This window comes from Styela clava, chromosome 3 (assembly GCF_964204865.1).
Source record: "Styela clava chromosome 3, kaStyClav1.hap1.2, whole genome shotgun sequence".
Taxonomy (NCBI): Eukaryota; Metazoa; Chordata; class Ascidiacea; order Stolidobranchia; family Styelidae; genus Styela; species Styela clava.
In genome coordinates this window covers 14,659,869-14,674,274 of record NC_135252.1, presented here as the reverse complement: position 1 = coordinate 14,674,274, position 14,406 = coordinate 14,659,869, and the positions used below count along the sequence as shown (strand labels likewise).

The 14,406-nt window shown below is 34.3% G+C and overlaps 1 protein-coding gene across 2 annotated transcripts; it reads left to right on the top strand.

Moving 5' to 3' along the window:
• Positions 1–2,136: 2,136 nt before the first annotated feature.
• LOC120343291 (inter-alpha-trypsin inhibitor heavy chain H2-like) lies at positions 2,137–14,181 on the top strand. Of its 2 annotated transcripts, none has more exons than XM_039412426.2 (22): positions 2,137–2,267; positions 2,390–2,603; positions 3,396–3,470; positions 3,851–3,892; positions 4,241–4,332; positions 4,410–4,538; positions 6,167–6,306; positions 6,648–6,809; positions 7,273–7,410; positions 7,516–7,663; positions 8,229–8,409; positions 8,840–8,969; positions 9,217–9,337; positions 9,772–9,967; positions 10,112–10,236; positions 10,336–10,424; positions 10,881–11,045; positions 11,270–11,366; positions 11,617–11,760; positions 12,046–12,234; positions 13,234–13,427; positions 13,553–14,181. In XM_039412426.2, exons 3-22 carry the CDS (start codon positions 3,434–3,436, stop codon positions 13,719–13,721), a joined length of 2,688 nt encoding a protein of 895 aa, XP_039268360.2. In that variant the 5' UTR covers positions 2,137–2,267; positions 2,390–2,603; positions 3,396–3,433; the 3' UTR covers positions 13,722–14,181. The 2 variants fall into 2 exon arrangements, with proteins under 2 accessions (XP_039268360.2, XP_039268361.2); XM_039412427.2 differs by having other exon boundaries at positions 3,185–3,470.
• Positions 14,182–14,406: the final 225 nt, after the last annotated feature.

Here is a 14,406-nt window from a genome sequence, read left to right as displayed (position 1 = left end):
AAGGCATTTCTGCTAAAATTCACCTGTGCGGTTTCAGCTAAGCATGACAATGACTTTAGCGCTATAAGGCTATACTTATAAATTGTCCTTTTTTAAAGGTCGTTTCGTTTTAGGTGGATAGTAACGGGCGAGAACAATAATTCAAAGCTGCTTGCGATCCACTAGTGGTGCGCGTATCTCCGGTCGAGAACAACTGCGGATACAAAAGTTAATTGTTGAAATAATTTAAAGCTGCTTGCGTATCACAAGTGGTGCGCGTATCTCAGGTTAAGAACAACTGCCCTAAGGCATAGATTGATGACTTGTTGGGACAAAATTTCAAAAAAAAAAACATACGTGCCTCGGGCAGTCAAGTTCCAATCAGATCGAGGCGTGTAGTGAAGGCAAAGGGGGGATATATCAAAAAATACAAATTGATTCTATTATATTTTATCCTTATACTGCTATTTTCTGCAAAATTATTTTCTCTCTCTTCCATTCATATTGTGGATATCTTAATCAACATTTGTCTACACTTGGTCAGATCACTCGGTAGCTCCAGAGACAGCAACATTTTCTCCAATTTGAGTTCCAGGCGCAAAAAAATAGTCGGTCTTTTTCGCCAAGATGCTTCTTTTCTAACAGCTGTTTTATGCTTGAACTCTCATTGTGCAACTGTAAGCGGAGCTTGCCGTTATTCGCCACATACCCGAAAGTATCATGGGCGTAAGTAATGCACTCCGCTTGGCTATCAGTTTATCTTTTCTAAAGCATGAATTCTTTTGCCATAGTTCCTGTGTAATAGAGGTATTTTTTTCGGCATAATTTACTGGGTCTGTTTACGTAATTTTCTGCCAAAATCGAAACCTTACTATATTGTGAAATACAAGGTGAAATGACGTGGAACATAATAACAGAACAAAACAATTTTTATGTTATAAACAAGTATGCATTTAATTAGAGTGTGCATGCTATCACAACGCAATGTGCTGCTTGTCATATGTATAATGATAATTACAAGTCTCTACTTACTTTAAAATTTTCTTACCATATCAAAAGATAATTTTAAATATTTTATCCCGTGAAAAGGACGACATTTTAGATCGTCCTCGGAGGACGCAAATTTTTCAACGAAAAGGCAGGACAAATACTCCAAAAGGAGGAAGGTCACCCTAATATTATGTTACCTGAGAAAAAAGAATGCAACTGAAAGAAAATAAAATAATTATTATGGAGTGTCCCGAAAATTCTTGCCAGCGTTTACACGTTAAGTTTAAACATTAAACCTACTTTTTATTTATCGTTTAGGTTCTACTCAAGCATGTTAGAGCGTGGAGTATAGTGCTAGGTCAGAAGATTTTGGTAAAAAGATATATTCATTGATTTTAATTTTTATCATCTTTTGTTTTTCCCAACAAATGAACAAATTTGTAAAAATGTTTGCGCTTCAAAATCCGGAATGCGAATTAGAAAATTTCCGATGATGATATATTATATAAATATACAGTTAACGATTTTTAGTTTTAAATGAAATGAGACAGTTTCGGAATTTTGTGCATTAAAGGAAATTAAAAATTTAAATAGCGATAGAGTAATAATAGTTATAATGACAACATGGGAAAGATGTCTGCGTAGTGATACAATAGGTCCATTGACATTTTTACTCTAAAATGTCAACGGGCCTTGGTTTAGGGACGCAAACTCACAATTTGGCGTTGAATTCGCTGAAATCGGTGGTTAGAATCGAAATTCTATAATTTCAAAAGTCGGTAATAGGGGTTAAATTACGACCAAGGGCGCGTATTTGGCAATACAATGGTGTAAATAGTCTGATATCATCAGAACGAGTCTTCAGAAACTAAACTTGAGGGCGAAATAGTACCGTTGTTTGTTAAGGTATAAAATCGAATAGGAAATATCTTTAGGCATTTATATGACATCGCTAATCATAGTAATTTTCGCTTCCATACAAATAAGAACAATAAATGATTCATTTAAGTTTTATACGAGAAAAAGGAGGCATACGGATTGTTGTCGCAACATTTGAGATATCGTCTTTTCTAATGACCTAATGAATATTAAGAGTGAATTTTTACAAACATTTCAAATGGTTTGAAATTCTATTATGCTACAAACTATTTTTTGCCCAGATAACTTACATCAAAATAAACTCTCTAGTATAGAGTGTGAAATAGAACTTTTCGGGTGCTGATACAATTTATTGATTGCAATTATTTGGCCATATTAAGTCTCCTGATAAGATGCGACGATTTTGATGTACAAACGAGGTCGGCATATTTTTATTGTTGCATGGTTATATATGATTAATTGCTGAGAATGAAACCAATGACAACATATCGAAAAGTATTGTGATGAAGCAAGGTGGATTTAATTTGTTTTTTTCGTCCAGAAATACAAGAGGAATCAAATACAACAATTGTTACGAGTTCTAAGGCGGCGATGACGACATTGCAACAAGACATAAATATTAATTAATCGATGGTGCTGCCGGCATTTTTACTCCAGACAATGCGACATCGAAAAATGAGAGACCACAAATTATGCCTTCGTCTCTATAAAATGAATAGATTTCGAAGACAAATCACACAGCCTTCGTAGACTAGGTAGGTATTGACCATGGGTTGTTTGGCTTAGGCATAAGACAAAAAAATAACCCATGTGATTCAGTACGAATAATCTCAACTTGAATATGTGATACTGAGACCTACTTGGCAAAATAAGAACGCTGTCAGAAACCTCAATACATTCACTATTACTTTGCGCAATTATTTCAATAATCACGGTTTATTAGTAATAACCACTCATTTTACGGCTAATCAAAGTTAATTGTTTCCAATGAGACAAATTAGTATAATATTCAATATTGTTCATGTAGCTAACAAAATTACGTTACAAAGCAGGTTTCAAAATTTAGTTGGGGTCAGGATTTGCTGCAAACTCAATTTTTTGAAATGTTAGTTTTAACGCCAGCTTTGGGATCAAAATGTGCTCGGTTAGAGTTTGTGCATTTATTGATTATATTTATTTTCATGCGTTACTCGTAGTCTTTAGTAATAAATGATAACAATAAAACTCCACGAAATAGTTCTCTCAAGGATGCATAAAAATGTTGGGAATAGAGGTATATTCGCGCTTTGTTATGAATATATATAAACGTGAATGGGTCTTCTATACCAATCCATAGGTCGCGACTCGACACTTTCATCCTTTTCCATCCAAAATGCAATGTTAACGGCACTTGCATTGTGACGCAGCTTTCAAGTTACCACCTGACCAGACCAGTCCTTCGCTATATGATTCCTACAATTATTCGCACATTTGAGGACAGGCAATTTTTGCGGGCAATGGAAATAAACACGGTAATGTTCATATTAAAACCCCTCTGCATTTTCCAGTATTACACCATATTGCAGTTAGTGAAATAGTCGGTAACATGCTGTTAAAGGAGATTGCTATCGTGGCGGTTTTGGGTAAGTTTATTTTACTTCGTAGTGAACTCTATTTCAACCTACTTTTCAATTTATAAACTAAAAAGATAAACTAAAACACGTCACAATAGCTTCGTGCTTGGAGCCTTGGACTAACAATGTTATTATTATACGTTTTCGACCTATGGTTGTTCAACATCAAATTTGCACTTAATTTCGCAATTGGCATTAAATCTATTGTGATTCACCCACCTCGCTTGAAGTGTTCCACAAGTGCTTCCACATTAATCTGCATGCACAATTTTAGATCGTTGTGTGGCATAAATGCATGAAACACCTCATAATGCCGGTAAAATGAACTTAAAGTTAATCACAACACTGAAGCTAATTTTTAATTACTCACACATTAATCATTTTTTCAGCATCGTGTTTCTGCGTTTGGAAGGCGGATGCATCTCAAACAGGTAAGTTTTCAAAGAAATGTAACGAAGTTTGTAATCAAATATTTGACTGATTTAATTATAGTTAGGTAAAAATACAATAAAATCTGTAGTATGTGAACCTATTATTTTAATTGAATGTTATCGGATTGTAAAAAGTCAATGCAAAGGATATAATACAAAATACAAGTTTAAAGTTAAATAAATACAAGTGAATTATCTGTGTGTATTTGTCAATAGTTTATGACGAATTCTAATACATATAATCAGAATCGCATCAATACCTATGATCTTTTGTCAATAGATCAGATCAGACACTCGACATTGTTATATAAAAATCATAGTTATTTGTTTATTACTTATTGTTTTTAGAATCGTTTGATGTGAAAACCGTTATCACTGCTAGATTTGCCGAAACAACAATTTCAAGTCAAGTTAGGAACGACAAGACCAGAAGTCAAGAAGTAATATTTTTGCTTTCAAATGCTGTTTCATTAAAAACAAACCTCAATACTGTACTAAAAATGTATTTCTGATACAGATCAACTTTCAAGTCCTGTTACCAAAAGAAGCATTCATCTCTGGATTTTCAATGATAATAGACGGGAAAACATATGATGCAATTGTCGAGGAAAAAGTAAAGGCAGAAAAAGCGTTTCAGGCGGCAAAGGTAAATACAATCATTGAAATCTACCCGACTATAATTGCAAAGCACCTGTATTTTTTAGAATATGGAGCATTGATGTTTGTGAGAAGTATTTACCTACTGTGGTGATATGTTATTATGCTTGAAGCGCAAAGGCAATTTACCGTTTCCTTTTCTTTGCCTGCTTCATAAGGTAGTATCGATTTATTAGGTAAAATATGAACATTTACCATTCTTAATTTTACGTCTGACTCTGACTATGTGTCTGATCCTTATTCATGGATCATGATATTACTCGTTTCAATTTCGAGTTTCCAATATTCGTGTAAAATTCCATACATTTAACAGAACATTCGCAGGAAAATCAGCTTTTATGTTTTCATAGTATTATGTAAATTGGATCATAAACCAAAAAAATGGAAAAATTCAACCGATTATGTCAACGTAATCCCATTCTCACTATATGTCCAATGATACTTGACAATTTAATTAGTCAATTCAAGAAATTTTAATAAATAAACACTAGCCAGCTAGATATAGTTGTTATTTCACTCTGTCTTTGAAAGACTTAACGAGTCAATAGTAAATTCATTGTTGATCAGTGCTGTGACCTAATTTGGCAAGGAAATTATACCAAATTGATAATAACATCTTTCATTTTTCAGAGATTTGCGTATTGAAGGGTATTTTGGTCAGACGTAATGACAATTAACCAGCACTTAATTTGGTTAATTACTATCAAATTATAGTCTTTATAGACTAATCTGGCAGAAAGTGATTTTGCGACATAACCCTGCAAAAAAGCGGCTACATATTTCAAGAAAACAATTACTAAAGCTTGTTTATGCAAGTTGATGGATGATCAATTGCTTTTCCACGTCATGGGCTCGCACAGAATTACGTGCATCGATGATATTTTTTTACATGTTTCCTTGAGTATAGGCCATAGGTATATATAGATAGATCTGTTGCTGAAGTTAGACCATCTATTCTGAATGCTTAATTTCTTATTTCATTATTTGTCGTCGTTCCGATGAAATATATATACAGTATATATAACTCCCTAGTAATTTATCCATAATTATCCATGGCCAAAATTTGGAAATTTGCTGGGTATTTTTGTTATAAACAAATAGTTATCTCGACAAGACTAAATCAAAATCCCGCTTAAAAATTTGAATTTCTTATTTTTGTCAAAATTGTCACGATTTATTGTGACGTTATATGATGAATGATGGCCTGCAGGCGACAATGCCCTGTCATTGAACTGAATTTCAATCATAAAATGGTTGGTAATAAGAGATTGTCAAATGTATGGTATTTCCTGAGAAAACCAACCAAAATTATGCTTTTCATAACCAAGCGGACATGACTTTCATTACTAAGCGATGGATAAGCCAACAATAAGTTATATTCTGTAAAATAAGCGGGGAGCCTGGTTTTAATATTGCAGTGCTGATTAAAAAAATGAGTTGGATAAAAAAGTTGTTTCAGTCTTTTTTATCTTTTTTTTTGTCGCATAATTTTTATCAATCCATTGGTTGTAAAATTTTTTGAAAACTACTGAATTAATTTATGTGTCTTCTCACTAAAAATAACCATGAAATGACAATGGAAACAAACTTAATATAAATACGAATAAATAATTTCAGGAACTTAATAAGACGGCAGGTCTTGTTTCAACTAGAAAAGAATCGACTAAAACATTCAAAACAAGCGTAAACATCGAAGCTGGAGAGATGGTAGAATTTCGTCTTGTTTACCAACAATTAATAAGGAGGATCAGAGGGAAGTATGTAAAATTTCATCAGTGTTACGATTATGCAGATAGTGATTAATATATCTGTATACCAAAGTAAACACTTCCAACAAAATAAATCTAACTGTGTAATATTTACTTGTCATTCGTGTTTTGTTATACCCGGCAGACTTAATATCACAGGAAACATTTGTTGTAAAGAGTATTTCGATATTTATCCTGGCGAATTCCTCACAAAGAAATAATTAAAACATCTCGTATTTTCAACTCCTATAAGACGAAGATTAATTTTCATCTCATATACTTTAAAACGCCACTGTAGGTTGAAATGTCATATTCATTACAAAACAGTTCTATGTTTTATTTCTGCAAAGGTACAAACACCAAATCATCCTACTTGGTTCCCAACTAACAGATTTATTGAAGATCGAAGTATATATATGCGAGAAACAACCAATAAAAACTATCAACGTCCCTCCGATTCTATCAAGTGACGGAAAGAACGTAACCGTAAAGACAGTTGTAGACAAACAAAGGTATTATTTTTAAATCATTCGAATCCAGCACATATTTCCGTAATTTTGAATTTGATATTCTCAATATGTGTATTAGCTGTAGCTACGACCCTAAATAACCACTTTAACAATTCACATTAGAATATCTAAATGAATTTGAGTGGAAACAACTAAATTATGAAATATTGCTTTGATAACATATCATGTTCTAGGATAGGAATCTGCAAAAATTGTACTAGTTTGACAGATGGAACAGATTGTCAAAGTAATCGTCGAAACAAGTTACATAAAATATGCCATAAAATTTTTGTTACGTACAAAATGAAAATTAGGTGAACTTTTGTTTCATAAATATTTAGAGAATCCTCGAATGAGATCGCAAGCTTTTAAGATTCAAACATTTTTCAACATGAGGTTTTAATTTTTAAATAATTGCTGTTTCGATATATATATTAATTATTATATCTCTATTGTTGCATTTCAGAAATTCAGCACACGTCGAATACTTGCAAGGGGATAATCATGAAGCAACAAAAGCCTTGGCATCTAGCGGAGGAAGTTTTGTCGTCGAATATGAACTTGAGCCAACTCCTGACGCGGGACAAATTGTACTGAATAATGGGTATGTAATCTTGAAAGACGTGTTGATTTCGACCCACCGTACATAGTTGGCATTTACTATGAAAATTGACCGATTTGAATTCAATTTTCATTTTTTGCTTTTCAGATTTTTTGCTTACTTCTATGCACCGGCAATAAAAATTGAACCACGACGTGTGGTTTTCGCATTAGATACATCTGGTTCGATGTCAGGATATAAAATATCACAATTGAAGGAAGCTATGATCAATATTGTTGATAAACTCACCGAGGAAGTAAGTATAAAATTTATACAGGAATTATTACTGGTGTGGGAGACTTACAATTTTGTTGGGGGCGAATCTGAAGCGATTAGCTGTTTTTCGGATCGGCATACATACAATCAAATCACATGGGAGGTTTTATTCCAAAATGATTCTAACCACAGCGGTGACACAAGTACGCGGCGAAAGTAGAACAGTAATACAAGTGCATCATCCGGGAAAATTCTTTGATTTAGTGACCTTATGGTGCTTCCGATTCCGCTACTAGTCGTTTTTCTGAGTTATTTTTGTGTTTTATGTTTGATTGTTGACTAACGACTGGATGATGAATAAACATCTATTTATCTGTCACGTACAATAACGTACATCATGCTGAAAAGTTGTTCATAAACTGCAGTTTATCACTAATAATTTAAGAGTGATCGCAATTTTGAATCGATTATTAAGTATTCATAGTACCATGTGTATCAAACTTAATTAATACATTGACTTGTCACAAATGTTCTTTCGAAGAAACTTTTTTCAATCAAAAACTAAGAGTTATAACATAAAAATATATACTGTATACTTATTGCAGGATAGGTTTTCTATTGTCACTTTTTCAAGCGGCGTCACCACGTGGAAAGGAACAAACCGCTTGCAAAGTGGATCTAGGACGAACATTGAAGACTCAAAAAGTTTCATTCGAAATCTGATAGCTGGGGGAGGAACCGATATCCATGGCGCATTGAAAAAATCACTTGAAATGTTAAATATTGGTAAGTGGTTTGATAGCCATGCCGTATATCAAAGTCATGTTACGGTATTTTTGGGATTAGATACAAACCCAATTTGCAATTTTAGTTGAAATTGAATTAAAATTTCCAAATATATATCAAGCAGTGTCGGTTAATGCTCGATGGTAACTCTATTTCAACTCGAATCGAGTAATCATTTATCATAGTTACTCTTGAAGTTACTCTAGTCTAGTCATTCGAATAAAATGAACCGCAATCAACTAATTGACAGTGAGACCTTGCCTCGGTGACTGAACTGACCTCGAACTCGGATGTTCCGTGACTCGACTTATTTCGATTTAGGGACTTCTGGCTAACACTGATATGGAGACCGGAAATATTTAAGTTTATTTAAGTGTGACTAAAACCTCACTTTGCAGTTTACACTTCAGACATCCATTGCTCTTTACAGATGTGGGAAACGTTACAGTCGATCGATTATCAAATTATATTGTTTTTGTGACTGATGGACAACCTACGTCAGGTGTGATAACAGATCCCTCTGGAATTCTGCAAAACGTAAACTCTGCAAACACTAGAAAGTAAGAAATAAATTGTAAATATCAACTCTTTCAAAGCGATGGCGTGGCATGTTGTCCAGATTATGCTAACATCGTCATGAAAGATCTTGAGTTCGAGGCCTAGTTTAATGTTACTCCATCAACTCGTCTTTAAGTTCGTCAAAGGCAATCCCGTGTTTAGCTTTGATGTTCGATTCAAACTCAAAACAACTCAAACAACAACTATAGCATAAAGTTGGATTATTATATACAACTAAAATGTTCACAGTTTTTCAATTCACGCTATCGGCATTGGATCTGGAGTTGACGCAGGGTTTTTAAAATCTCTTGCTGCTAAAAATAATGGAACGTGGACACAGATCCTTGCGGACCTCAATGCGGCACTTCAGGTATGTCAATTTAAGAATGTATGTTCTGTAGCATGTTTTTATTTGTATGGGTATTAAAACATAACGGACGAGTTGAAAATATAACAAGAGAGCTATGCTCAAATATATGGACACGTAGAGTCACACAATTTTGATGGCGTCATAGCGAAAAAAAAAAGTAATAGCCTTCTGGAGAAAATTTTTACCTTTAACCACTGAAAATTTCAAAGCAATTGGTCCAGTATTTGTAGAGAAAAGCGATTTCTTCAAAACGTGTTGACGGAAACAAATAACAACAATAACAACAAAATTTTGAAACGATCGTTATGTCCACTACGTGTCCAATTATTAACCGTCACACGTACGTGTGTATGAAAAGTAATAAGCTATATATATTACAAATTGCGGTTCTGATCTTACCCCCTGAAGCCAGTAATTCTCTGTGATAATTTCAGATACAGAACTATCTTGACGAACTGAGTGTTTCGCTACTGAAAGATATCGTCATTGACTACCCCGAAGATATCGTTGACGAATTCATTGTTCATAACAAAGATTCTTTTCTTGCTGGCGGTGAACTTATGGCTTTAGGTAGATTCAAAGAAAACATCGATCCTAGAAATCGAGGGCCACATGTCATCCAAATAACAGGTATAAGTGCTATCTATTTATTCTAGAGCTAGACCGTAGGAATAAATCCAGTCCAGCTTACCCTATATAAATCAACGATTTAGTACGGTTTATTGTTATTCCAAGCATTTGGGTCGCACCTATTATTGAGTTATAATTTTTAAGGTAATGCCGAGGGCGACGTAGTTCTTCAAGCACAATTTTTTCTGGATGAAAAGCCTCCTGGTTGTAGAGCCGTTCCCTCCAACGTTGTTAAAGATTTTGGAATGAAATCGTTTGCTCTAACTGATGTAAGTCTTCAATACAAATATCATATACCATAATTATGTAGTAATGTATGGTTATTGTGATTTGAGAAAAATTGACTAATAAATAATTTGCATTTACAGGTTGTTGAAACTCTTCGCCAATATGACGCAGAAACTGATGATATCTTGAAAGAAGAAATTAAAGAATTAGCAATAAATAAATCAATCACGTAAGCGAATAATTTTATTTTTGTATTATGACGTAATACGATGCTTACTCGTGCCTTTTTCTCCAAGCAATGCTAGATAAAAGCTGCCACCCATATCTAGCGATATCTCAAAAAATCTTTATACAGACTTAGCCTACTTCGCTGTTGAAGTTATCCAAGGTTTACGAGGGCGCCCTCATTCGCCTATGTCGCCTTTTATAAGATTCAAACCTCCATGAATATTCACTCATGCTGTACTCAACGTTTAACACATCGAGTGAACTTCAGGGCCAAGAATTCACTGAACAATCAAAAAACATATTCTTGCTGTATTTAATATTGCATATGCGATGCAAATAGACTGATCCGTCTGAGTACAAATTCCTTGAAGTAAAAAGTTGAAATACAAAACAGCATTTTTCGAATTGAATACCTGTAAAACCTACATAACATGTTGTCCCATTGTAACGTCTTTAGTGCTGGACTCGTAACTCCTGTCACTTCAATGCTCGTCATCAAACCAGAAGACAAAAAAGATATTGAAAACAAAATTGCGGAGGGAGAGAATAAGCACGCAAAACAGGATATTTCAACAACTCCCGCGCCCAGACCAGCAGCTACCCGAAGTCCTGTTGCCACAACGTGAGTTTAGCATTGCCATGCATTATGTACAATATATATATATACAAATATTTGAATCAAATAAATATATTCGATTATTTTACCTAGATTATACTTCGTTCATTAGTGCAGTACCGCATAGTTTGAATATAGAATTTGAGACAAATCAGATATAAGGATCTTTGAGCTTTTGATCGACAAGACATCTACCTTTGCACCTTCACGGGTCTATCATTATTTTGCAGTGTTCCGTGGTGGCAAGTACAGGGTGATCCGCATTTCATTATACATCTAAGTGATTCTATTACGACTTGCTTCAACTGGCTCGGAGAAAGTGGAGAGGTATTACAGTGTTGACATAGGAAAAACTTACAGTCAGTGTAAAAAATCTCAAAGCATGAAATTTAATTTGTTATTCAGAATTCTAAGGGCCCCAACTACAGTTACCAACTGCTTCTATTCTTTCTGTTATATTGAATAAAATATGTTAATTTTATTAATTTCAACAGGTAACTGTTTTTGCAACAAGCCTTTCATATCTAAAAATGAATTCATTGAACTTGGACACAAAAATATTGTACTTATTTTGAAGGTTTTCAATTTGTTACACGACCCGAAACACGACATCGTTATTAACGGGATGGTAGATGGACCTGACTCAGCATCGAAGAAAAGTTATGCAATTTTCATTACCAAGCTCGTCATCTTACTAAGAAAAGAACATTTGGCTATAACGGTGAGAATGTAATGTCAGTGCTATGATTTTGCACTAACACCGGACATTTTTATGCAACTTTACTCATAAGTGGTGTTGGCTACTTTACATCTGTGTTCAATTCAACTGACTGTTATATTATGTCTTTGGGAAATGTAATGATTAACCGTCTATTTGTTAGACTATTTTGTTGATGATTCTCTGTTTTCTGCATTTTTTATCCACAAGATTCCCATTTTGCACTTGGCACCCCAATGGGGTTATTGTATTTATCAAGAAATAAAAGTTTGATGTTTTGCTTGTCAGATAAATGCTAGAGAAACAATTGTCCGTGACAATTCAAGTGGAAACAAAAGAAAGAGAGATTTGAAGTTGCCGATGGTCAATGTTGCAAGTTATCAAGCAGTATATGGTCACGTCATCTTCAGAATTAGTAACGTTACCGTCGCGCATACAATTCTCAACGTCACTGTAGCTGAAAACATCAGTTTTATTGTAAGTTTCAGGACATAGTTATTTAGATTAAATCCTACCGAAAATATATTCTCCTCAAGCTCAAATAATCTGCATTGGTCGGAAATTTATATTCTGGCAAATAATGACTCAGAATATGTTTTTGAATTGATGCTTGAATCAAGGAAAACTGTATTTATTATCATATCATTTCCTCGATTAGCGTACATCACCATTGCGGAGACAATCCCTGTCTCTATGGACCTTTCCCCGAGCATCGACTTCCTTGTTTACTTCGTGATATTGGCCAATCAGCAAGATGCGAAAAGTGACGTAACAATGCCCCCTTTTTGCATCCGCTCAGACACTTTTCTCACTCAGATAGATTTTCGAGCGTGGTTGTAAACATTACCTCGTTTTTGCGTTTTTGAACTCTATTCGTTAGTTTTCAGTTGTGTTTCGGAAACTTAAATAAAAATCAGATAATTTAATGATCACTCTGTCTCTCTAGGAGTTTTAATTTACTTGCAGTAATAAAAATTAGTGTAGAAATAGCTGTGATAGACTAGCCTGAAAATCTTTACCGGTACTTTTAAAAAACAGATTGTTATGTGCGTTGAATCATAATGATGGTTTGAAACACATACCCCATTTTACAGGCGCCAACTCGCAAAATCACTCCTAAAATAGCACTGAAAGTTTTGCAATAGTAAAGTATAGGAAGATTTTTCCGGGGGTCAAAGGTCGGGGAAAAGTCCATTGAATTGATTTTATCTCAGAGAAAAGCGAAAGATCAAACATCCCTATATATACATGCTTGATTTCTATAAACTAAAATTGGTTAAAACAAAATTATTACAAATGTGTTTTTGAACAGTATTTTTATAATCTATTTAAAATATCAAGCAAACAAATAAAAACAAGACCGATGACCAGGCGTTAGCGTCACGTTCGGTGCTTTCTTATGATTTCAAAAATGGACGTAAATTACCGTAACACGAGACTGGATGGTTGAGGATAACGGCGTTCATATCATTCCAGGTCAATTTGCATCATACTTCTGCAACGCACCAATCTAAAGACGTTCCTCATTTGGATTTAATGATTTCTGGAACTGAAATGCTGTCACCAGACGTTGGAGGGGTGTTTGGAAGATTTCCTCGCAAGCAATTAACTGGCGAAGAGAATGTAGCAAGTATTGAAACTTCTGGATCCAAAACATATTTATGGTACAGGTGAGTGTTCCTTTCTCAAATTCCGGTATTTCGATCACCAAAAACGTAAGATATGAACTGGTGGACTGATATTTCGCAATCAAAACGAGTCGAAAGTTTTATTTACTTTCTAAATTTGCCTTCAGAGACCAAGTGACTCCTGTAACTAAGACCTCAATGATGGTACCTTATCTGCACAAGAAGGTTGAATGTTGGTTTGTTGCAAAACCATCTGCAATACTAGGAGCTGCTCTCGATTCATTCAAATTAAATTCTTTAGCGTCGCGTCCACGTAAACAGATACACGAACGCTAATTACTTGAAATCATCAATTTTTTTTTCTAGTGAATGTAGAACTATATTCCTTTCAATCATGGCGGTTTGTATTTTTTAATTATGATTGTAAATAGAATTATTTTTAATGCGATACGACAAAAAACAATTGATATATATATATATTATGCATGTTTCATATACTGCAATATCAATGAAATGATGGCGATAGCCACCGATAATATCCTTATAAGTTTGCTCTGGGTATTACTCAAAGTGCATCCAGTTAAAATAAAGAATAAGAAGATACTGCAATGAATATCTGACAAGAATATCGTCACCGCAAAAGAAAATCGGAATACCATTTTCATATTTTCGGTTGGGACTACCCGACCGACTACCTTTACTTTGTGTAAACTTGATTGCTTTTTAGATTTTAAATATATACTATATATACCATTTTTGCTTTCATGCGATAAATAAAAAAGGTTAATGCAACATTTTTCTACGTCTACGATTGGGAGATATGACAAAAAGTTGAGAATTCATAGCGTACTCATTCTTATGTCGTGCATGGCATCCACAAGATGAATCATCGCCATCGACTGGCTATTTGTGATGACAAAGGCAGGGTGCGTTCAAGGCCGAGATAATTCTTTGTGAGCAGTGGACACAATCGAGAAATTTCAGTGTATGAACAAGGGGTGTGCAACTTTTTATCACGTTG